At 45.2% G+C, this 23,273-nt stretch overlaps 1 protein-coding gene across 3 annotated transcripts; it reads right to left on the bottom strand.

The window, feature by feature from the left end:
- Positions 1-1,180: 1,180 nt before the first annotated feature.
- Positions 1,181-23,219, bottom strand: CCDC191 (coiled-coil domain containing 191). 3 transcript variants are annotated; one of them, XM_032098524.1, is made up of 16 exons: positions 23,130-23,219; positions 20,897-21,038; positions 18,492-18,620; positions 17,779-17,957; positions 17,058-17,281; positions 16,102-16,258; positions 14,063-14,253; positions 13,096-13,342; positions 11,320-11,774; positions 10,727-10,821; positions 8,043-8,125; positions 6,888-6,989; positions 5,797-5,940; positions 4,571-4,723; positions 4,013-4,167; positions 1,181-2,521 (listed from the first exon to the last, which is right to left on the bottom strand). In XM_032098524.1, the coding sequence occupies exons 1-16, from the start codon at positions 23,202-23,204 to the stop codon at positions 2,389-2,391; spliced, it is 2,664 nt and encodes an 887-aa protein (XP_031954415.1). In that variant the 5' UTR covers positions 23,205-23,219; the 3' UTR covers positions 1,181-2,388. The 3 variants fall into 3 exon arrangements, with proteins under 3 accessions (XP_031954415.1, XP_031954416.1, XP_031954417.1); XM_032098525.1 differs by having other exon boundaries at positions 20,897-20,984; XM_032098526.1 differs by lacking the exons at positions 16,102-16,258; positions 17,058-17,281.
- Positions 23,220-23,273: the final 54 nt, after the last annotated feature.

Genomic DNA, 23,273 nt, shown 5'->3' with positions numbered 1-23,273 from the left:
GCTCTACATAAGCAGTATTATTTTCGTGATGGTGAGTGGGCACTGAGATGAGTGGGAGCTGTGGGCTTTGAGGACAAAATGTGCATTGCTGGGGAAAGAATCTGCAATTTCGTAAACTGGATACACCCCTGAGTAGCCAGTGCTTTGGGGCACCTTTTTTTGCTGCGCAAGATGTAAATTCAGTACGTATTCAGCCTGTTACTAGGGTCAATTCCAGGCTGCATGTGGGTGCATCCACTCTACTGCTCCAAACTCCTGTTCCTCCCCCTACAGCTACAGCATGTCCTGTCTCTGGTTGGCTGGAATGCTGCCTTCTCTCTAGGTGAGGAAGGATATGTCCTCACCTTTTGTCCTCTGGGTCACTGTTCTCCTTACACTGTGAATCCAGGTGGAGGGTGGGCCAGAGGCTTTCCTCGCTGTGTCCGTTGTCAAGCCCCAGTAGGGAGGAAAAGTCCAGCAGAAGCATGGGAGCATAAGGGCTGGTTCAGGAGTTCCAGGAGCTCATTGGGCACTACATGGCTGAGACTTTCAATGGGGAAGAATGCACTAAGAGCAAGTGGATTGCTGTTAGCACCAGGTGTGGCTGCTGGCTGCACTTGGAGCATTACTTTGGGAGCTCAGCCCCAGCTCTGCTCCTCCCTGCCTGTTTGGCTCAGTCCTCTGCAAAAAACACTCCCCTTCTGCAGTGCCCGCTCTTCCCCGCAACACGAGTTATCCAGCCTCTCCCAGCTTGTGCTTCCTCTCACAATCTGCCTCGTAATGCAGCCAGATGGTCTGAGCTTGCCCACACTCCATGCAGGCACCTTCAGCTCTCTGCAGAGAACAGGCTTGTCTGACCTGCTGCTGGTCAGGTCTGCACTGCGCCTTTGGGATATGGGGAATGTTCGGGTGTTGCACAGGATGGCTGTGGGAGGTACCTGGGAGTGACAGCTGTCTTCAGACCTGCACCAACAGCCTGTGTGACAGCCTGGCTTTGTGGGCAGGGAGAGTCTCTGACCATATCCCTGTGTCTACATGGACAGATTCCCAGTGCTAAAGCTCTGGAGTGTGCTGCTGTGCTCGGGCACCCACCTATGCCACTCTGCAGCATTTAGTGCTGGTCTAGGTCCCTGGTTCTGGCCTTCTGTCCAGTGCCATTCAGTTGGCTTCTGACACAATCTGCACCAACAGCTCAGTTGTATTCGTTTCAGATTTTGGTTTATTGGAAATTTTCAGTGCATATATGGGTTTTACAAATGATCTGTTACAAGAGAACAGTAAACTGTTATTGTTGTCTTCCTGGTGTTACTCAAGTACTTCCTGTACTGCCAAATGCTTTTGGAGAACTTTGCCTATCTGGCTGTGAGACGGAAGTGATTCTAGCTTCCTGCCGTAAGTCGTTCCTAAGACATACTGTACCTGAACAGCATTACCCTGTCTGCATTATGCTGCAGGTTAAGGTTAAACAGAGGTATGAAACTTGCATTTTAATCATGTCAGCTCTAGCTTATGTAAAAGCTACAATCTGCCTTTTTCTTGGAGTTTTATCTTTTTTTCTTTGAAGTACTGGATCAAGTGAAACAGCCCAGACAGACTTGCACAATATACCCTGAAATATTAAACAGCTTGGGAAGTGTTTAAATGACAAGATAATTGAGGCTCATAAACTTGGGATCACCGCTTGATGCCAAAATCAAAGCACTGTGTTTGTGAGCTGGCCAGTGCTGCAAACAAGGCAGTCTCTTGCAAAAGAACCCAGGTTTTAGATTGTCCATATGCAGTGCTGTGATCTGGATCATTAGCAAATAGGGTTTGCATAAACAGCTCTTCCCTCACCTCCTCTAATCCAAACTTTCCTGGCTCAGTTAGCTAGAAACTGTGCTCTGGGTGGCCAAGTTCATAGCAGTGTTTAGGGGTCAGCTGACAGTCAGGTCTGTCTGCTCTCTGAACAAGCTGTCACCAGAGTACTGCCAACAGAAAAGCACTGGGCTACTGCTTAGGGAAAAAGAGATGAAGTTCAGTTCTGTGCTTCCTTGGATGAAGGAAGATTCATGTCAGTGCTGCAGCTCTGCATGTGGAAATGGCCTTAGCCTCAAACACACCCCGTGCTAGGCTTTGGTTATCTGGGGTTCATAGCCACCAGCCAAGACACCCCTACGGAGGCTTGTGGGGTCCTCCCCAAGGAGGAGCTTGAGGGGAACGACTCCATGAAGTGTAAAGTGAAACTGTCAGATAAGCTTCCATCTATGCTTTGTTTACAACAACAGTGACCACAGGGAGCTCCCTTTGGATATAAGACCCTCTGCACTTGGTCAGCCTTCCCCTTGGACTTGTTTCAGTCAGCAGGGAGATAGAACTGAAGAGAATCGGTCTTGTTGTCTCCTTCCCATCTCATCTGGCTCTCTTCTGTCATGTCTGGAAGTTGGGGAGAATTTCAGCTACTCTCCTACGTAGCTGGTTTCTTCTTTCTTCTCTTTCCCTTTCCTTTTTCATCAGTAATGGGTACTGCCTCCATGCCTTGAATGCGTTCAGTGTAAGTCTCCTTAAAGAAATTAGGGACACAAGGAACAAGGTGACAACGTGCAGATGTGTTCATAACATAACAGGCAATCAAAAGAGCACTCCTATTTGAGGGGGGAATTCAAATCTCAAGGATTTGTCCTTTCTGCTGATACTCAGGGCTGTCACATGTTAAGCATCTACATGCAGACCATTTCATTGATATGTCAATCATGCTGGGGAAAAATAACATATTTCCCTTTTCTATTCCTCTCCACCAAGAATTTTGCTCTTCTCTCTGACAGGATTCATTAGCTGGTGTTTGCTTAGAACTCTAAAGATGAAAGAGGTTTTCTGAGGAATAAACAGGGCCTCTGAAAGAAGTTTCTTTAGGAAAAATGCAGGTTCATTTGGTCCAGACCAACCCCTTGGGAATGGAGGCAGCTGGGCTCCAATTCTTACCTGATTTTAATCACCCCATCACAGGTGCCCTGCCCTGGGTTCCCACATGGGTAATAGGGACCAACAGTCCTGTCTAAAGAAGAGTTTGTTATGGCAAGGTCTGAACTGCCTTTTGCTGGTGGGGGAAGAGATAATAAGGAATGACAGGTGATTGTGCTCCTAATAGGAGGTCATATGTAGAACGAATCCAGTCTCTTCCTGGGTTTGACTTTCCCCTGGTTCCTCCAGTTTGCTGGCTTATTAAACTGTGCACTATTCAGAACTTACTGATGCAGCAAGCTAGAACAGGTCTGCCCTACTATGTAAGAGGTGAATTTAATTTAATTCAATTCTTCCTCCAAGGTGCTGCAGATCCCATTGGGGCTGTGCAAAGGCACAGCCTATTCATGACTGCATAAAACTACCATGCTCTTTCATGGTGAGGCAGGTGAACAGACTTCTGTTTTCTGCTGAACTTTGACAATAGTTTTTTCTTCCTGCTAGAATGCTTTTTATGGGACAAGGAGTGGACTGGGTGTGTCCAGCTCTAGTCATGATTGGTAGAACTGACTGCTCTAGTTTTTGCTGTCAAGATAGGCTGGTGATGGCAAAAATGTAAAGACTCCTTAAGTAGGATTTCTAGTTGATCAACTTTGGATTTAAGAACTAAATAATCTGCTGTGGACAAAAAAGTACTATGTAATTCCTACACAATCATTTGGCTTGCTATAATTGTACTTAAAGATTTTCCTAAGGCAGCTTTTAGCAAAAGCTGCGTGGCCAGATCTGCTAATCAGCTTAGAAAGTTTCAGCTACTTATCCTTACTTAGGCTTTCACTGTATTCTCTTTTTTTGAGATTTAGAAGTCCTGTGCAGGATGCCATTACACTTTCATTTCCAGGCTGCATGGAAACTTAGCATAAACCAGCTGATGCTGTCTGTGCATATCACAGAAGCAAAACACCAGCAGTATAGAACCTGTTTTTCCTGTGTTCCTGGAGAGCAGCTGACCTGTCAAAAGTAGTCCCTAAAATCATCTACAGGGTATATTAAACTGAAGTAAAAAGGACTGCTGGTCAGGGCATACACTTACTTATTACTGTGTTCAGTAGCAATCTTCAGCCTCTCCCATAAGGCCCTTTTTTCCTCCATGATATGATCAAACCATGCCCAGAAGTACTTCCTCATGAGGCAGACTGTGTGGAAGGTATCTGCTCTCTCCTCCTGAGTGGAGAGATAATCCTTGTACTGGGGAGGAGGACAAAGAAACAGGTGAGAATGGCTTTTTTTCTTCTTTTCTATCCCAACCTCTGGCCCAATAAATAGAGCAGTGCTGAGATTGTGGCAGTGAAGGGTAGTGGGCACATGAAGGGTAGTGGGTACAGGAGTGGAGGAAAACCAGCAGGGAGCAGGGTGAGAGAGCAGAGGGTGGAGGAGCAGTGTGTAGGAGAAACTTCTGGGTGGAAGATAGTGATGGAGAGCGAGCAGCTGAGAGAAGGTCTCTGAAGAAGGGAATAATGTTGCTGGAATGGGGATAGCAAAACTCTGCAGAGGTTGTGCTACAGCTGAGTGAATTTGCACTGTGGTGAGGGGAGAGTGTGGCAGCAGCCAGCTCTCTTGGTGTCATTTCTCCACTGTGGTGCAGGCCAACCTTTAGCCAGTTCCTGAAGCCCCGCCTCAGTAACATTTGGGAGTAGAAGTCCTCAGCCCGAGACATCTTCTCCCTGAGACTCTGCTGGGCATCCTGCAGCCAACTCATCAGGCATTTCCTCTGCAGGCCCAAGCTGTGATGCCTTTGTGCCACCTGAGTGAAAACAGCAGAGACAGCAGCTGGTTACCTGAACTGGTGACTACCTAAGTATAACGCCACAGAAAACTGAGTGCACTAGAAAATCATCTCAGCTTTTTGGGTCACCCCCAAATCCAGATTTCTGACAGCTGGAATAACTTACAGGATCCCACAAAGAGGGGTCAGCATAAGGAACACCACCAGTCTCTCTACCAGGCCATTGCTGCATCACTTCTAGAGAATGCCCTTTTGAATGAGACGCTCAGTTTAACTGATTGTGGATGGGGCAGAGGCATGGCCTGTAACAGCTTAGTCCAACCCTGTCCATAATGCTGACCAGCAGGGTGGACATATGGAACAGCTTGTATCCATCTACTTCTTCCCAGCTGGAAGCCTTTGTGCATTTGGTGAAGTACTGTGAGTAGCTTCAGTTCCAGTGACTTAAATGGAAGCTTTCCAACTTAGCCCTGGGCTCTGGCTCGATCTTCAGGATACGGCTGAGTGTTATCAGTCTCCCCCTGATAAGGGATGCTGAGTCCGTCACGTGTGGAAATGTTTCATTAGCAATACTCCTGCACTGAGGTCTCGGAAGCTGCCACTCATTGTTCTGCACTGAGGATAGGGCCAGGATAGAATAGATTGTTGGATTATCACCTGAAGTGTCCTGCCACTAGCAGTGGCCAGCTCTGTACCAGCAACTTCAGAGAGAGGGAAAGCCCTGATGACAGGCTGGGGTTAACTCCTGCAGCTGAAGTTGCTTGGTGGTATCTCACTGATAAGCTTTGCCGTGGAGTATGAGAACTGGCAGGTGCATGCCATATAACTTCAATTATTTTTTTTCTGTTTAATCCTGGTTAATCAGCTATAAATGAGGATGCCATCCCTGCAAGTTTTTAGTGGCTTTTAATGACTATTGTCAGATGGGCTGATTTAAAGAACTAATACAGGGCAAGGTATGCAGGGAGAATTTTTGCTTTTTCCATCTCTATCTGGCCTAAAAGCCTATTAAGACTTCTGCTAAGTGCTGCATCTACTCTTCTTCCCTTCCTGTTATGGCACCAGTCATTTCCTTTACCCTCAGCACTTACCACTACATTTTCTTTGGCTTGCTCCCTCAGCCTTTTCCATGGCAGTATTCCCAGCTTTCTGAGAAGGACCTTCTCATAATGATCTTTAGCCTTTTTCTGGAGCTGCTGTTCTTTCTCCAGCCTCCTCTGCTTCTCCAGTTCTTTCTGCAATACAAAAAGCAGTAGTTTTAATTCCATCAGGATGAAGAGGATATTAAGCAATGACAATAGATTATCATATTGGAGCTGGAGGTTCTGACCTGACAGGAAATAGGGATCTGTATCATCTTTAGCACTGCACACCAGACATGACCCCATGTAGTAGAACCTGTGTCCTAAAGCAAACTGTCTTCTCCTGGGAGATGATGTGGCAGGAACCTCCTTTGAGGTCCAAAGATGGTTCTGAGTTTATGCATGGACCCTATCACTTAATTTAGCCTAAACAAAAGGGGAGGGATGTGGGCATTTCATAACTGTAAAATACTACTTTTGACTGATACTCAGGGATGAAGGTCAAACGTACTAAAACACTCCAAGCAGATCAGTAGTTGTAGGTTGAATTCCTGTAGGATTTCAAATGTACTATTTGGGTTATTAGGACAAGTAATTTCCAACTACCAGTAATGATGTGCAGATATTCCTAGGTTAGCTCCAAGGAGAGAATGCTTCTATTCTTCAGGTGGAAATCTGCCCTTGATACAGCAGTCAGGCTTGTTTACTTTTGAAACACGTTTGTGACTGGTATCACTGTGTACAATCGAGGGGTGACAAGAGTGGATGGAGTCTGAGAGTAGACTGAACATGCTGTCACTGTGGGGGGCTTATGTGGCTCTGTCTCAGCAGAGAATGCCCAGCAGCTGGGACCTCTAGTCCTGCTGAGGAGACAGACAACATATACTTCATAGCACGTTTGGGACACAGCCCTTCCCCTAACGCTGCCAGAAAGGGGAAGATTGTGAGTGTGTATTGTGGGTGCCGTGGCTGTGGAACTCTGCTCTACCAGTGAAGACCTTCAGTTCACATTACTCTGGCTGCTGACTGAGTACCAGTGGGTAATGATCTTCTTCCCTATCCCTGCTAAACGGGGAGAAACAGGTGAAACATTTGGTCACCAGCTTCTGCTGCCTTCTCTCCTCCCGGCGTTTTTCCCGCTGTGCTTCCTTCTCCTCGGCTTCCTTCCTCTGTCGTGCTTCCTGTTCAGCCTTCAGCTGGGCCTTGAAATGGAGAAAGGTGAAATTCAATTTGTTTCATGTGACCTTTTCCATGAACACAGATCTTTAAACTTTCCTACTGTTCCTCTAGTATTGACCAGCATCTGGAACTTCAGAAGAAAGCAGACCTTTTCACATACTAGACATGATCTCTGCTCAACAGTGATCTGTGGAAGGGACAGGAAGGAGGGACTGTCCTTTTTACTACCTATATACATATCTGCATCAATCTATCTATTTATTTTTCTATGTATGTACATGTTTATCTTTCTTTGCCATAAGTTACAGTATTTGTCCACTCTTCCTCTAAAAAAATGTAAACCACACACCAAGTCATTTATTGAGAATTTGATTACTGAAGTCAGTTCTGAATCCCTGGGCCCTGCTCTCAAGTTTAATTTCCACATGCAAAGCAGCGTTACAGGTACCCAAACATTTCTTTCCCCAAACACTGAAGATAACACTTTCTACTCCTAATGCAACTTACTAGCAGTGTTTTCAGTAACAGTTTAATACCCTAACTTAGAAGGCTCCTCTGTTTGATGTGTATCACAGAATTTGTGTATTAGCTATACAGACATTGTCAGTATCTTCCCTCTTCAGCAGCGATTTGCTAAAAGGTGCAGATTTTTACCAGGCAAGACTGCATGTCCTCAAGCTGCATGGGACCAGAGAGGAAAGGCAGGGAGGGGAACCCCATCACTGCCAGGTCCCATCAAGTGGATCTCTGTGTGCACTTCCACCCTTACCGTTCTCAGCAAAGACAAGCTACAATCATGGGGTAGGTGTGAAAAAAGGGGGGTGATAGGGGAGGCTGCTTCTAGAACTGTGACTTCAAGTTGAAGTGTCTGCCTATGCTATAGCAGGGCTGGTGCTGCAAAAGCAGCTCTAACTACTTCTTTTGATGTGTGATGGACATTTGCTTTCTCACAAGTCATAAAACTCCTGCTTTGGATAAAGGGCTTTTTCTTGGTCCCTGACTCTGGGGTTAAATCAGCATTTCTTGTAACTGGAATGATATGAAAGACACTTTATTTCATTTTCCACTTTCCTTACCAGTTTTTCCTCTGTTTTTCGTTGTTTGGCTTCTTCTAGTTTCCTCTTCTGTTCTGCTCGCTGAATTGCTCTCTCCTCCATCCCTACAGAAACAGAAGACATAAAGCTTAGAGGAAATGAGCTACAGTGTTATAGCAGAAGTTTGGTGAACAAGGATGCATCACTCTATGCCGGGCCCCACTGCCCTGGCAATGCCAGCACAAAGGGACTTGCTTTCTGCAGCCTCTTACAGCCAGCAGTGTTGTGAACAAGGAACCTAAAAATGTTTTTGAGATGACTCAGGACCACAGTAATGACATTCTCTCCACCCTCCTTGGTTGACAGGCACAGCCATAAGGCTTAGTTATGAAAGAAGCTGTGTTCAGGTTTGTCCCTGCCTTTCCTGATTGAGGGCTGAGGCTTAGGGCACATCATTTAGCAGCAATTGCTGTAAGGTCTCCAGTAAGCTCTAACTGCTTATTTAAAAGCAATTTCATGACAGAAAGCATCACTGTCACAGTGACATACAGGTACTTGGTCCCACTAGTAAGAAACTGCTGCATAATGCTTCTTTTGGAAGGTAAATTGCAATGCAGGGATCTTGCTGGCCATCAGCAAAGGTGCTACACACAGAACATGCAGAAGAGTTGGGAACCTGTGCTTGCTTCCTCTGCAGTTGCAGACAAAGCAAAGGCTGGAGCAGTCAATAACTGGGAGGCATTGAAGTGTTTTGAACACAGTAGGTTTCTGTAGGTACAAAAATGCTGCTAGCGAGGACTTCTTGTTATTTTCTAAGTCCGTGAGAAACTTTTCTCTCTCACAGAAGAGGTAGCAGGGAATGTAAACAACCAAGCCACCTGCAACCTTGGAAAGTCTTGTTTATGGTATTGTAGAAAATATTTTGACAATGGATGTTTTAGGATTTTGGCCAATCACCCCCAAGGGGTGGCTGGTCTCTTGTCCAATTAGACTATGAAGAAAAAAGTCTATAAAAGGTTTGTAAAATAATTAAATAAATCAATCTTGCTGCACAATTCCTGCCTGTTGGATCTTCTCTCCTCCTCCTCCCTATGGCTGCAGGACACGGTGATATACCGTAGGAACCAGGCCTGTGGTAATAGGTTTCCTCAGATTCTCTTCTCCTCTCAGCTGTCCCAGGGTTCTCTGGCAAGGGAAAACCATGCAGTGATAACTTCATCACTGGATTTTTTTGGGGATCTTTAAACACAAACACTTGAATGCTTGCTGTCTCTAAGGTGTGCAGAGTTCAGGCAAATCAGGGTGAATGATGGCTTGGACTAGATAGCGTTAGAGCTGAACACAGGTAGTGAAAGGCAACTATTAATGCCCAACTATCATGGCAAAAAAGGTCTGGTGATGCCCAAACTATTGAAACATCACAATGATTATATTCCAGGTAACCTTTCATGCAGGCTGTGACTACTGTGCATTGATGCAGAAGAACTTCACCATAGGATATAACCAGAATCCTAATTTACTGATGAAAAGGCTGTGTTGCATATTTATTGTGAAAATGCTGTTCCAGTGTGGCCAGAGAAGGGGAGATATCTCAAAAAAGGCAGGGATCTGGAGTTCCTTCCCCAGCCTGGCTACTGTTGTCTCACTAGGCATTTAATTCCCTTTGAAATCTCAACACCTCTGTCAAAGCTGGATGAAAATGACTGGCCAGTTTGAATGTTACTTGGATGCATTGACACAGATCTGTGCCATAAATCGAATCTCTCCTGATGGGAGAGAGTTTTTAAAGTCCTTGCCAGGAGTTAGTTCGAGAGACAAACGGAGACTTTCAGCCTTCACAGCTGCTAGATAGTTGTTTATTAAGTCTTATCAGAGAAACAGTCACTGGCATGACCCAGACACAGCACAGAGCAGAGAATGCAGGAGAAAAGCCTAATTATCAAGATTTACACAGCCTTTTAAAGATAAATTACCCAATTAAAAAAATGCAAGATATTTTCACTTTTTTACCAATGTCCAACAAGTTCCTAAATCATGTAGACAGGAACTGTGGAATTCTTTATCCAATCATCCCAGACCACTACTGCTGCAAAATATGGAGTTAGTGAAGAAGAAGAAAGAAGCTTTTAACTACAACTTATCCTCCATTTTGAGGTTTTCTACTTTTATCTATTTATTATGCAAATAGACCTAAAAACTAAATTTTTCACCCTGTGGTAATATCACATAGTATTCTATCACCTAATTCACACCGGTTTAGTTTCTAGTTCTTTTCTAATAGTAGGCAGTTTTTTCCAAGGTTGGAGGTCAAAACACTGTTGTTCAGGGGGGTAAAACCCCTTCAAAACAGGCAGAGAAATATTCTCTGCACTCTGGGTTCCTACATGCATGACGAAGGGAATGAGACTAATGGCAACAAACCCTGTACAGCTTCTCTCTCTGAGTTTTGTCATAGCAGAGACAACCACAGGTGTTAGGACTAACTGCCACAACAGTGTACTAAGTGTGGGCATGAGGGGTTTGCAGTGTCCCAGGCTTCACAGATGCCTGTCTCAGATAGGAAAACAGCTCACTCTCTCTCACAGCACTCATCAGACTGGGAAAGAGAATGCAGAATTTTACTTGCATAAAATCATCAACCAGCAAAGCTGAGGCAAAGAGAGACATTTCCAGATAAGCTGTTGAGAAAAGCGGTCTGGAATGGTCTTTGCTATCTAGAACAATACCTTTCAGTACGGGATGAGGTGAGGTCAGCCAGCTGGAGGGCCTCCTGCCTTGCACTGCTGCCCTTGTGTTTCCTGGCCCATGAGAATCAGGTAGGCTATGAAAGAAAAGAGTAAAGAAATTCTTCAGTGAATGTGGTCAAACTACATCTCATACCTACCACCTATGGCCTTGCAGCTTCTGTTCTCCATTGTGCTGCATTATCCCTGATACACCCTTCTTCTGCTTGAAATGGGACTGATGATGCATCCTTGCAAAGGAACTGAGTTCCAGGGCTGCTGCATGGTCTGAAATATGGAGGATGATACTCCTTCTTTTCATGACTAAATAGATCCCTGCTGCTACTATGGGTGGCACTGGTGTTGCTGTTTCTAAGTGGATCCTAAGTAGAGATCACCTGGTGTTGAGCCAGTGCAGAAGGTGAGAAGGAGAGAGAACTGCGGCTAGTCTGATACTTCCCTTGAGGCTAAGTCACAGCTGAGAGGAACAGCAGGTAGCACTAACATGACTGAAACATGCTTAGCAAATTCTGGCTCAGCTTGAGTGGGAATGAGACAGGATGACTAACTGACCCTGCTTTATTGAGGGCATATACCTCAAAGGGGTTGTATTCTTGCTTCTGGATTGTTTTTCCTCCCTGGTTTGAGAAACAGAATTGTTAAACGTCTGGGTTACAGCCGTAGCTTGTGCTGCCTCTTCTTTATCTCTGCTCAGCTTCTGATGTTCCTGCAGTTTAAGGATCAGCTCTTGCTGTTTCTGAAGCTGCTGCCTCTGCTCCTCAATCACACGTTGCTGGAAGGCGTGACGGTGCTCAAAACGGCTACCATAAGCAGGAGAGGTCTTTGGACTGAGTGCCTGGAACTGCTGGAGGACAGTGGCTATTTGATTCTTGTACATAGCCTGGTCCTGGGAACTCAGGGCTGCATGTCTTATGGTAATCTCCCAGGCAAATTTGGGGTTTCTGCGGAAATGAGATGTGTGAACAACATCCCAGCTAGACTGGTCTCTGGTCTGGTCAGGCTGTTTCTGTATGAGGTGAGTTTCAGTTGGCTAGGGGAAAAAAAAAGAAATTAGGAAAATTTGGCATTGATTAAAACTAAGCACTCGCCTACCCTTCCTGCATAGTGTTTTTTTTAATGCAAATCTAGTGAGATGCCTGAGAAGTAGGGTAATCTCAGCTATGCAGTCTTTATCCAGTCAGGCCAGAGGGGCCCCATTATGCACAAAGTGGAGGCTGTGGGGAAGAACTCTTAAGGAGCTGAGTGCCATTTCACCAGGAGGAAAAAGTCCTGATGAGGCAAGAGCTTTGGCAGGAATACATCCTGGCTATTTTGTCAGGGAGCATGGCTTAGGACAGCTCATTTTTCAGGGATTAGCACACTCCATTTTGGACTGTGTTGTCCCTGCTCAGCACTCAGATGGAGAATAAAATTAAAAACAGTTGTTGAAGTGGTCTACACAACTGATCTACTGAACAGTCCTCTTTTAGACGGAAGTCTGCAAGGTGCTGCTTCCTCATGCCTCTTTTCCAGCTTTGATAAATGTTACCATGAAACAGGTGCACAGTGGGGAATGAGGCTGCACCTTTCTGACACATGGTCATTCTCTGAAGAGGCATCAGCTGTAAGGTCTGCTTTCTGATTCCTAGGTCAAACCCTAAATTCAGTTCCATTCCTTCAGCACAGATTTTATCAGTGCAGCAGAAGAAAAATAGGGGCCTACTAGGATAGTATAAGCACTGAAAGAAATCAACTTTTGGTTACACTTAGACAAACAGAAAGCTTGACCTGTAATACGTGTGTGTGGGCTCTAATACTGACATCAGGATACTGCTGTGGTACAGGTTTTATAGACAGAAGGGAAGGTGGGGATCCAACCTGACAAAAGACAATTTAAGGAAGCAACCTCTGATTCTCCTCTCTTACCTCCCTGTGATGCGCATTATCCTGAAATAGCCAGTGACAGCCTCTATTTTTCCCCATACTTAAAAGCTGGAGAGCTGCACTGGCATGAAAAATATCTCTTGTCATGCAGTCAAGTTATTCTTTTTCAGTCTAAGCTGGCATCAAAGATGTAACTAATCTCTCAGTAAAAGTGATCTGGGGGTGGGATGCTCATTGCGATCAGAGTACATGAAGGGTTGTTCTTTGGCAGCACTAGAGATTATTTTTAAAACTCATCCATCGTCCTTCACATTTACCTCTGATTTTTAGACATCTCTTCTGAACAGCTGCAGGCAGGTATTTGGGGGTCACCCTGGGAAAGAAGCTTTCCTCTGGGACAATGTACTTTTTATTTCAGATTGCATAAAGTAAGTACTTTCTAAGAGTACAGCTATGCCAATAGGCAAAACTACATGGGAAGGATTTACCTTGTCTTGCTGTAAATCTTGATGATTGTTTCCTTCTGCTGTCCCAGGCTTGTTAACCTCCAGTGGCCTGTCCCCACCTTTCCCCCGTGACACAGCCTCCAGCAGCTGTTCCATCTTTCTCCTTGTCTGCACCCTCTTGATCTGCAGCTCTCGCTGTTCTGTCTCTGCTCGGCTCCAGCGCTGCCAGGCCAGAAAGCAGCAGCGCAGGAGCCGTCGCTCGTTGTGCTCCACAGCCAGTTGGGTTTTCCTGAATGACAAAACGTTTGTGTTATGGCAGGAGTGAGGCTTCTGCCAAGGCACAAAGCCACATCATTTCCTTTTGTTGCTTAACTCTGAAGGCCCTCTGAAGTTGTACAGAGCTTGTCCAAGGACGAGTGGGAGGGCAGAAAGGATGGCTGCTATTCTGAATTAAGTTTCACTAGTTCACACTTTGCAATTTCCTGTGTCATCTCTGGAATGCAGGATAGTTGCGAAAGAGGTATCATGTTCCCTGGCCAGCTGCATATAGGGAAGTGACAGTGTCTCACCACTGCAGCCTGCCAGACACCTGCAAGAGCAGTGTTTCTCTGGATGGTAGGAAATTCATCCAACAGCCTCCTTAATCAAAGGCACTGGCTAAAATGATCTCTGCTACACTACTACTGCAACAGCAAATACATTAATCAGGAATAAATTTGGCAACTCATATTCTCTGGAGGCCAGAGCGAGCCAGGGTGAGATTTCTAGGAAAGATACCTACAGAGAGACTGAGGCTTGTTGGAAAGTGCTAAAGCACTTGTTTCTATCTGTCCTCCTTTTCATCTGTGCCACAATGCCTCTGGCAGACTGCAGGCAGTGTAACAATTTTCTCAAAAAGCTGCTGTTTCCCTCCTGCTGGGTAACTGACAGGCTCCTTTTACAGTCCCTGATCACCACTCTGCCCAAGTACGGATGCAGTAGGAGGAATTCCACAGTAAAGGGTCAGTACCTGTTTTGATCTTGGAGATGAACTTCCAATTGCTGTGTCTCCTGCTCTACTTTCTGGGCCCAAGCATAGTTTCTCCAAGCTCGCAGGGCCTTCAGTTGGCATCTCCAGTCAGCAAGGGCTCTGGCTTTTCCCATTTTAATTCTGTGCTCCAGAATGACTTTCAGCCAAGCAGAGAAATGTCGTTGCAAGCACTGCATGGGAGAGTTTCAAAAAACCAATGAGCAAGATACAGTCTGCCACACAAATACTGATCCTCTCCGCCCTTTGCCTATTCTAACTTTCCTTTTTGAGATTCTTTTTAGAATCCTCATTTTCAACAATTACCTTGAGGATAAAGAAAAAAAAGTATTGCAGAGCATGTGCAGGTCTTCTACAAAAAGCAGAAAGGGTCTAAAAAGAGACATCATATCATGGGGATCCATGCTTTGGAATGAAATGCACTTAGTTCACCAAGTGTAAAGGAATGAAATGGGTGAGGAACGTAGAATTTCTAGAGACATGGAAAATATTCTTAAATCTAGAAAATGTCTAAGATGTTACAGATGAGAACACGTGTGAAGAAGTCCTGCTTTAAAAAAATTTTTTTTTTAACTTAGACAAAAATCAAGTCACATCCTAGAGTGAATTTATGACACCACCTCAGCTCATCCTTGTTCCAGTAGGAAGCCAAACCTTTCCCCTATTGTGTAATTAGACTCGCTGCCTTTGGGAGTAATTTACATTGTACAGAGCAGCAATTTGCTATCTAATCTACCCCATAATTCTCGCCCGGTCACTGCAGACACTGTTCATTTTGATCCTCCAAGTGGGTCAACTCACAGGACTCTGCTGTTCCCTTTTTGTCATAGTGCCTTGTGTTAATTGCATTCCTCTCTCACTTGAAATCTTCAAATGGAGACTTACAAAAAGTCAATGCATTAGCTGTTTCTTTCTGCTTTAGGAAAGTAATCAAAATGTCACTATTGCTTAGCTCAGCCAAGCTGTGGCTTCTCCCATTACGCCAGTCCTGAATTGTTCTGTGGTTTCATTCAGGCTTATCTTCACAGCTTAGACTGTGCTGGAGAGAGGTTGTGTACTGCTAAATAGCAAGCCAAACTCAAATCCAGCAGATGGGCAGATGGATTGAGCTGTGAGGAGAATCACCATAAAAATGATGGGACTCTTCTGCTGAAAAAACCCCTAGATGTAGACATATAGACATCAACGATGATGACTGCTCTATTAATTGAAAACATTATGTGATGGATAGCATTCATACCTCCACTCAGGAAATTTATTCCCTTTGCTCAGACTGCCCATAGAAAATTATTCAGTACTAAAAGATCACTCTTCAGTTGCAAGTATTTGATACGTGTTTAACCCAGAGCTGACCATGGTACCAGAAAAATGAAGGTAAAAGAAAGAGGTTCCTACTAGGAATTATTAAAGTTTGTTTGCCTCGAAAGAGCTGTTGCAGTAACACAGAATATCCTACTGCACCGAGTGGAAGGGGGTCCCTGAGGAACCTGTTACTGTGGATGTCCTGGCGTGCATCAACTCTCAGAGCTCCAAATTCATCTCAGGCTGCAGCATTTCTCTTTCCTCTCCCTGTTCCTGAAATAGAGTCTGCAAAGCAGTCTTTAAAATGCCTTCCCACACACACAATAAGGGCTTCTCAGGCCTTTTTTCTGCCACTTTCTCCTTTTATTTCCTTCCTTGAGGGAAAACAAATCTCACTCCACTTCCTACTCTGTATATCCCCTTATTTCTTGATTGCAGAAGCCTTTATGGTCTCACTTGTCTTGAGAGCTTTTCCACAATTCTAAGTGAAATGTCCCACTAAGTACACTGGAGGCACAGGCCCACTGGGGTTGGCACCTCAGGATTTCTTGCTCCTAGTCTTATAAGACACTTTTTGCCCTGCTCTCATACATTCCTGGTATCAGGAGGTCTTGGAAAAAGTAAAAACTTCTGCATAACCATGACTTCTTACTTCATTTTCCAAATGGTAGCCAAGGGCAGGGAGCTCAGAGTCTCAGATAAAGAAAGGTGATGCTCACTCTCTGCTTACTGATGTGAATCCTGTGCAGCAGCTCCTGAGTCCTTCTCTGTTTCTCTTCTCCTTGCTCTTCTCTCTTCAGGACCAGGGGTGGTGACACAGTAACAGACACCTCCTGCACTGACAGCTTCTGAGGTTTTTTTTGTATCTTCCCCTCCCTGCAAAGTGAACAAACATACAGATCTAATATCTGATATACATCTAATACCTTCTCTTTCTGGCCAATTCCAAAAGAACCACCTCTACAGCTTAGAAAGTTGCTGATTATTTTAACTTGGCCTTCTTAAAAACCACCTCTGTAATGGTTTGGGGTCCCAGAGATTAAACAGTCTGGTACATTTTCTAAATATAGAAGGCAGAAGAAAATAGTAAATAATTTCAGTAAATATTTCATTTAAGCACTTGTATGAGAAGATTTAGGATCTCAGGGCTGCCTAAGTAAATAAATGGCATTCCTAAAAGTGACATCTCTGTGACAATCCAAGCTCAGCAAAAGAAAAAAATTATGTCTCTGCAGAATCCTCAGCCAAGAATGCTCTTTTATCTTTCATAGTAGGGAAAGTATTGCAAGTGCTAGGCTTTCAACACAGACTATTTTTTTCTTTTATTTTTTTCTGTGTACTGGCTTTCTGGTGGCATTAGATGCTAACAAGGCTGGATGTAGCCACAGAGCTGATGGAGAGAATGTACAGTGGTGCAAACACACTCCTGCTTTGTGTTTCAGTGCACATACCATAATGGCTGAGGAGAGGATAACACTATATTAGCCCACCTTCCCACTCATGGAAAACTCTGTCACTGATGTTGGTAACAAAAGGCTAAAAGGTTTTGGGAGAGTTCAGAGACAATAACAGCTGTTTTGTTTGGGATCACCACTGCTCTTACATTTAACAAAAGGAGCTGATAAGTGCTTTCATATCTCTACACACACACATACCCACACACCCTCTTCCTTACATTCTCCAAACTTTTGCCACAGTGTGCTTCTTCTCAGCCATTTCCTTTCGAAGCTTCACCATTTCCCTCTGGATCTCCTCCTCCTCCTTCTTAGCCTGCAGGGCCTTCCTTCTATCCTCCTCCTGTGCTTGGAGCCTGGCCTCAGACAGAATTGCTTTCTTCAGGGACTCTTTTTGTCTCTGAAGCTCTAAAGCCTTCTGATGCCTCATTCGGTTTTCTTTCACCTGGGAAGGAGGAAATCGGCAAAATCGGAGAGCAAGCACCAAAGGCTGAAGAATTTGAAGCTCCCTGTAGACTGCCAGGCTGGGTCACAATCCACCTTTCACATTAAGAAAGAAACCCTACCCGTAGCTGGCACTGACTGGAGAGATTCTGCTCTTGACCATGTGAGAGAGTGAAATTAAATCAATATTCCTTAATGGGAGCAAATTCAGAACTGACTGCTATGGCAGCTCTTCCTGGAAGTCTTCAGAAAAAGGGAGAAAACCTGAACAGTTTTAGTGAAAGCTGACTGTGCAAGCTACTGCTGAATGGCTAATGTGCACATGGAAATGAAGTAAAGTTTCAGCTGAACTGGGGAAGAGTATCTTTGGGTAGTTGCTTCCAAGTCAGAGATTATTGCAGGCTCTGAGAGAATACTGGGGAGGTATCACTGAGCATTTACTCTAATCCTATAATCCTCCATCTTATTCCTTTTAACTGAGCTGCCTTGCCTGCTCACCTGCTTGTGTCTGAGCTCCATGATTATTCGTGGATCTGCATGTTTTTTTTTTTCCTTGATCTCTTCAAGTCTAAGGTGTTTTGCTATACCACAGTTCACAACTTCACTCTGCAAAAGATGCTGAAGGTATTTCTGGACAGAGGAACTTTCCATTTCACATTCCAGATAGCTGCACAAGTCTGAAATGAGAAATTCAGATTATCTCAGGCTAGTCTGAAATGAATAAACCCTTCTCAGATCACAAAGCCTAATGTAATTAAAGGGATCACTTCCCCAGACTGTGAATGCATTTCTGATGAACGTGGACACACTGACTGCACTCCATTTATCCCCAGAGTCTTAATCAGTCTCCCACTGAACACGCTAGAGCACTAACAATGTTTCATCCATTTTTTACTGTCCCACCTCTCAGCATCTCAAACGGCTGTATAAACTTGACAGGCCTCAAAAATACAGGTTCACAAAAGAAAAAAAAATTCTCTTTTACAAGGGGAGACACTGAATGATTATGAGGTGCATTTATGCAGTCATACAGCAAAATGCTGTAAGAGCTGGGGGACAAAAATCATCATCTTTAATCTTGTTTCTACTGAGTCCACTGTCCTGGCCTCAAAACAACTGTTACCTCTCAGTCTGATAAACCATAAGACCTGACCTCCTTCCCCAGCACAGCCTCAGAGACGAAACCAGGACTTGCTTTGCAGTGCTCTCACCATCAAAGTGCTCATACTTCGGAGGGGCTGCAGGAGGCTCTTCCTGAAGGACAGAGTCAACTTCCTCTTCTCCATCACTCAGCTCCAGTTGCAGTTTGGACTTCATCCACTTACTGAGCAGCTCCTGGGCTACCATGAAGAAAGAGACCGATGACTTCACTTGCGTAAAAAAACTATATGGCTAAGTGTAAATTAGCAATAGTCTGGGATAGCTGTACGCTGAGAATGACTGCAAGCTGATCGGCAACAGAAAATGGAATAAAGCTAATAGTTCGGTTCTCATCTTCTTGATCTATAAAAGAACAGGAAGAAAAGGTGCCAAATTTTGTCCCTGTCACATGTGTCACAAATTAATTCTTGTCCTCCTTATTTTTCCAACTATGATTCCATGGGCATTTAGATCACTCGTGATTATTTTACAGCATTTATTGAGGAGATGGAATTCACATGAGATAATTCATAACTCAGATAGTTTTCATATGTTTTACCACTGCACTTGTAGACACTTAGATGGTTTCCACATCTACAGCCAAGGCTGTCATATGCTAAATTCAGAAGAACTGCTGTTTGGACAAACATTTGCTTCATCTGTACAGGTTAACCCTTTGCAAGTACCACATGAGCTACTGGAGAGTCTACGAATCTGTCAGGTGGCAAACTGCACCTGGGACTCAGGGTTAAGACTGCAGCTACAGGAATGCACCTATGATGGATGTGGTGCTCCTCAGTGAGCTCAAATGCCTAATGAACAGCTGGGTATGAAGTCCTTCAATGGACTGTTTGCATCTCCAGTCTTCTGTGGAAAAACAAAAGAATTCCTTTTTCAGAGTTCCTTCTCAAAAGCAAGGTCAGCTCACGTGTCTGCTGCCTCAAGAAACCAGCTGACCTTGCTGTATGGGTGGCCAAGCTGTTCCTGAAGCAGGACACAGGGCTGTAAACTGCAAGGCGTCAGGAGCAGCCCCACAAGAAGTGGAGCCATCCTCAGCCGTCCGTGCGATGAGGATGGACAAGGAGCTGGGATCTCGGCAGCCACTCTAGTGGGAGTCATTACACAGTGTAAGGCACACAGTCAACAGACAGGAGCAAACAGCTGCTCCAAATATTTCCCAACACAAAGTGAAGATGCTCCCTGGTATTTCTAAGGCAATAAAGCCTTTTTCAAACTTTCCTAAAAAATGGTGTGTTTTTTGAAGAAAGCATAAATCTAATGTTTGTTGTCCTTCAATCACTTTTATTCTCTTTCATAATCTCTCAGGCCAGCTCAGAACAGGGAAATATATCTGGTAACAGAAAGAAGAGCAGAAACAACTTGCCACTTGGGGAAGGGTTACTTTTTTGACTGGGATTTGTGATCTTCTCATAACTGGAAGAAAAGCGTTCTGGCACTTCTCTTATTGACACCTTCCTTTGAAAAGTGGGCTATGTGTAGTTAATACCACTAAGTATTGTAATAATGGATTCCAGATAAAAGAAGTTCAGTTGAGCTAGGAACAGTTCTGAGAGATTGGTAGCTATTAAAAGGAAAACCCTAGCAGAGAAACAAAAATATTAAAGAAACGTGAGGAAAGCAAGGAACCTTTTCACCCAAGGAAAAGACAAGGCTTTTCACCAAAGCCAAGACAGCTCCTTTGGAGCCTCTGTGCTGTATAATGCATTCAGACAGTGCACTCTAAGTAGGTAAGTGTATTCCATGTTGTCAGTTGAACCCTTGATGATGACAAGTGAAAAAGCTGACTTCCTGTATTGAAGTGGATGCTCTTAAGATGTGTCATCATCCTGTTCTGTAATGCTGACTCGTAAAAGAGCGGTTAACTCAGTTTTTAAAATCCTGTCTCCTATCAGCTTTTTACACTGCAGACATATTCCCAGCACTGATGGGTGATAATTTCCCTCCTCTTTGTTTTTTAAATCTACCACAGCCTTACTTTCAAACTGCAGCAAGCACCTTTGGCTGCAGGCTTTAAAAAGAAATATTTAGTTAGCTCATTAGTGAGGAAAATTATGCATCATTATTTGTAGATGTGAAATTTACATAGAGCAACTCCATTTCCACATCTAGTCTGCTATCAGAAATATGTCAGGTAATTTCACCTGGTTTCCTACAGCCCACTACCTTGGCTTTGACCATACAGTGTGTCTTCAAGGGCAGTTCTTATCCTTTTCTTGACCTGCTATCTCCAGGAGACAGAGAGTTTATCCTTCTTTTAGGTATGCCATTTAAGATCAACCTTGAACTTCAGCAACTGATCCTTCTTATGCCTTTCTCCATTAGATGAAAGACATCTGACTATTAACTGTTTCTTGTGAACTCAAGCTTTGCAAGAGCCTGTTCAGATCAGAACAACAAAGCTGGATCAAGAACAGTTCATTTCAGGCAGCTTGTGGCAAGCAGAATTTTAGCTCACCTTCCTCACGGGCCTCATGATGATCTTGCAGCCGTTCTGCGGTTTCCAGACTTGTCAGAGGACCCCAAGGCCTCTGTGGATACCTTGACTTTTGAAGGGGAAAAGCTTCAGAGAGAGCATACTCAGAGGCTCGGTCCACTCTCTTTAAAGAAAGAAAAACATTTCTAAAGATATTAATTTTTACACTTCCTATATCCACATTTCTCCTCCAGAGAGCAAACATCAGTGGGAATGTAACACAAAACAGCATGGCTGTTAAAAGGAATAGATTTCTTTTGAAATGCATTTCTACGACTGCTTGATTGCATAAACTGGACTTAGAAGTCATTAAGCAATAAACACTCATTTGGCAATTAATGCCAAACACAGAGACTGGAGAACACAGAGAGAAAGGAAACACCCAGGAGAGAGACTTGCTGAGCTAGTGCCCAGCAACCAGCAACTATGAAATTTTTATCAGCTTTTTGTCATAGCCAGGCTGAGAGACTTCCTGTCCCATATTCATCTCTCTGCAATGTTAATGGTCCTGACATGTCACTGTGTTTTCACAAGTAACACCTGTGCCCCAGACAGTCCATATTTCTGAACTCTGTTTGTGCTGCTGCCAGAGGCCCGGGATGCTGCCTGAGGAAGCAGATGCACACTCCTACCTGCCACAAGAAGCAGGCTGAAAGTGGGAGCATGGATGTGCCCAAGGAAGCAAAACAAAGGGAACCTCACCCTAGAATTCATTTTCTTTGATGTCAGGTGGTTGCAGGTGCAGGATGCGGTGCTTTGGGGTAAATATCTTGTATTACTTGCCAAAAAAACCTGCAGCACTGCTCAACGGGAAGTTTTGTGTGTTGAGTTTTATGCACAGCAACAAGGCACCTTACTCTTCATATATGAAGAGCTGGATTGGAAGGGACCTTTACAGGTCATCCAGTCCAGCCTCCCTGCCAAGAGCAGGGACATCTTTGATAACACCAAGTTGGATGGGAGTGTTGCTCTACTTGAGGGCAGGAAGGCTCTGCACGGGGGTCTGGACAGGCTGGATTGATGGGCTGAGGCCAGTTGCATGAAGTTCAACAAGGTCAAGTGCCAGGTGCTGCATTTGTGTCACAACTCCAGGCATCACTACAGGCTGGGGGAAGAGTGCTGGAAAGCTGCCCGGCAGAAAAAGACTTGGGGATGCTGTTTGACAGCAGCTGAACATGAGCCAGTGTGTGCCCAAGTGGCAAAGAAGGGCAACGACATCCTGGCCTGTGTCAGCAATAGTGTGGCCAGCAGGATCAGGGCAGTGACTATCCCTCTGTACTTGGCACTGGTGAGGCTGCCTTGAGTCCTGTGTCCACTTCTGGGTCCCTAAGTTCAGGAAGGACATTGAGGTGCGTATCCAGAGAAGGGAAAAGCTGCTGAAGGGTTTAGAGGGGCAGGTGAGGGAACTGGCATTGTTTAGTGTGGAGAAATGGAGGCTCAGGGGTGAACTTATCACTCTCTACAAGCACCTGAAAGGAGGATGTAGCCAGGCAGGGGTCAGTCTCTCCTCCCAGGTAACAACAGACCGGGTAACATGGAATAGCTTCAAGTTTTGTCATGGAATATTTAGATTGGGTATGAGGAAAAATCTCTTCACTGAAAGGGAGATCAGGCATTGGAACAGGCTGCCCAGGAAAGGGGCAGAGTCACCATCCCTGGAAGTGTTCAAACAACCTGTGGATGTGGCACCTGTGGACGTGGTTTAGTGGTGAACATGGTGGTGCTGGGTTAATGGCTGGATTCCATGATCTTAGAGGTCTTTCCCAACCTTAACGATTCCGTGATCTTCAACCACCTCAGGTTACTCAGAGCCTCGTCTGTTGACACAACCTGACCCTGAATGTCACTGAGCAAGTTATTCCGCCTTGGCCCACTGTTCCATGCCACCCGATCCAAACCTCGGCAGGGACTAAGACAAACCACAGCGTTCCAACCTCTCGTGTCTCTTCCTGAACCCGAGTTTCACGCTGCCAACTTTGGCGCCGTTCGCTCGAGTGCAGCGCGGACTTCCCACCGGCCGGCAGACCGCCCAGCCCTGGGAAACCTCATCCCTGCTCCTGACCCTGCCGTGCTAACTGCCCGCGATCCCAGGGCAGCGGGATCCCAGGGCAGCGGGATCCCAGGGCAGCGGGATCCCAGGGCAGCGTCCCGCCCCCGGCGCCCCCCGAGCCGCTGAGGGCGAGCGGGCCACGCTCTCCCCGCCGTGCCCCGTTACCTGCGGGAGGCGCTGCCCCGGGAGAGCCACGGCCGCACCGAGCACGCCCGCCCGCCGCCCGCCCCTCCCGGCCATGGCAACGGAAGGGCGGTGCCTGCCCGCCGGCGCCCGGTGATGACGGGGCCGGGGCGGGAAGGGGCGGCC

Source organism: Corvus moneduloides, chromosome 2 (genome assembly GCF_009650955.1).
Source record: "Corvus moneduloides isolate bCorMon1 chromosome 2, bCorMon1.pri, whole genome shotgun sequence".
Lineage (NCBI taxonomy): Eukaryota > Metazoa > Chordata > Aves > Passeriformes > Corvidae > Corvus > Corvus moneduloides.
The sequence above is the reverse complement of the archived record's forward strand: the minus strand, read 5'-3'. Positions and strand labels throughout refer to the sequence as shown.

Bases quoted from the DNA above. Each gene is read 5' to 3' on its own strand.
- CCDC191 (XM_032098524.1), bottom strand. From the start codon at position 23,204: ATGGCCGGGAGGGGCGGGCGGCGGGCGGGCGTGCTCGGTGCGGCCGTG. The intron at 18,621-20,896 runs GTGAGCTAAAAT...TCTTCATGGTAG, and splicing joins TCATGAGGCCCGTGAGGAAG to CCCAGGAGCTGCTCAGTAAG. The intron at 13,343-14,062 runs GTACTGACCCTT...TTTGTCATTCAG, and splicing joins CATCTCCAAGATCAAAACAG to GAAAACCCAACTGGCTGTGG.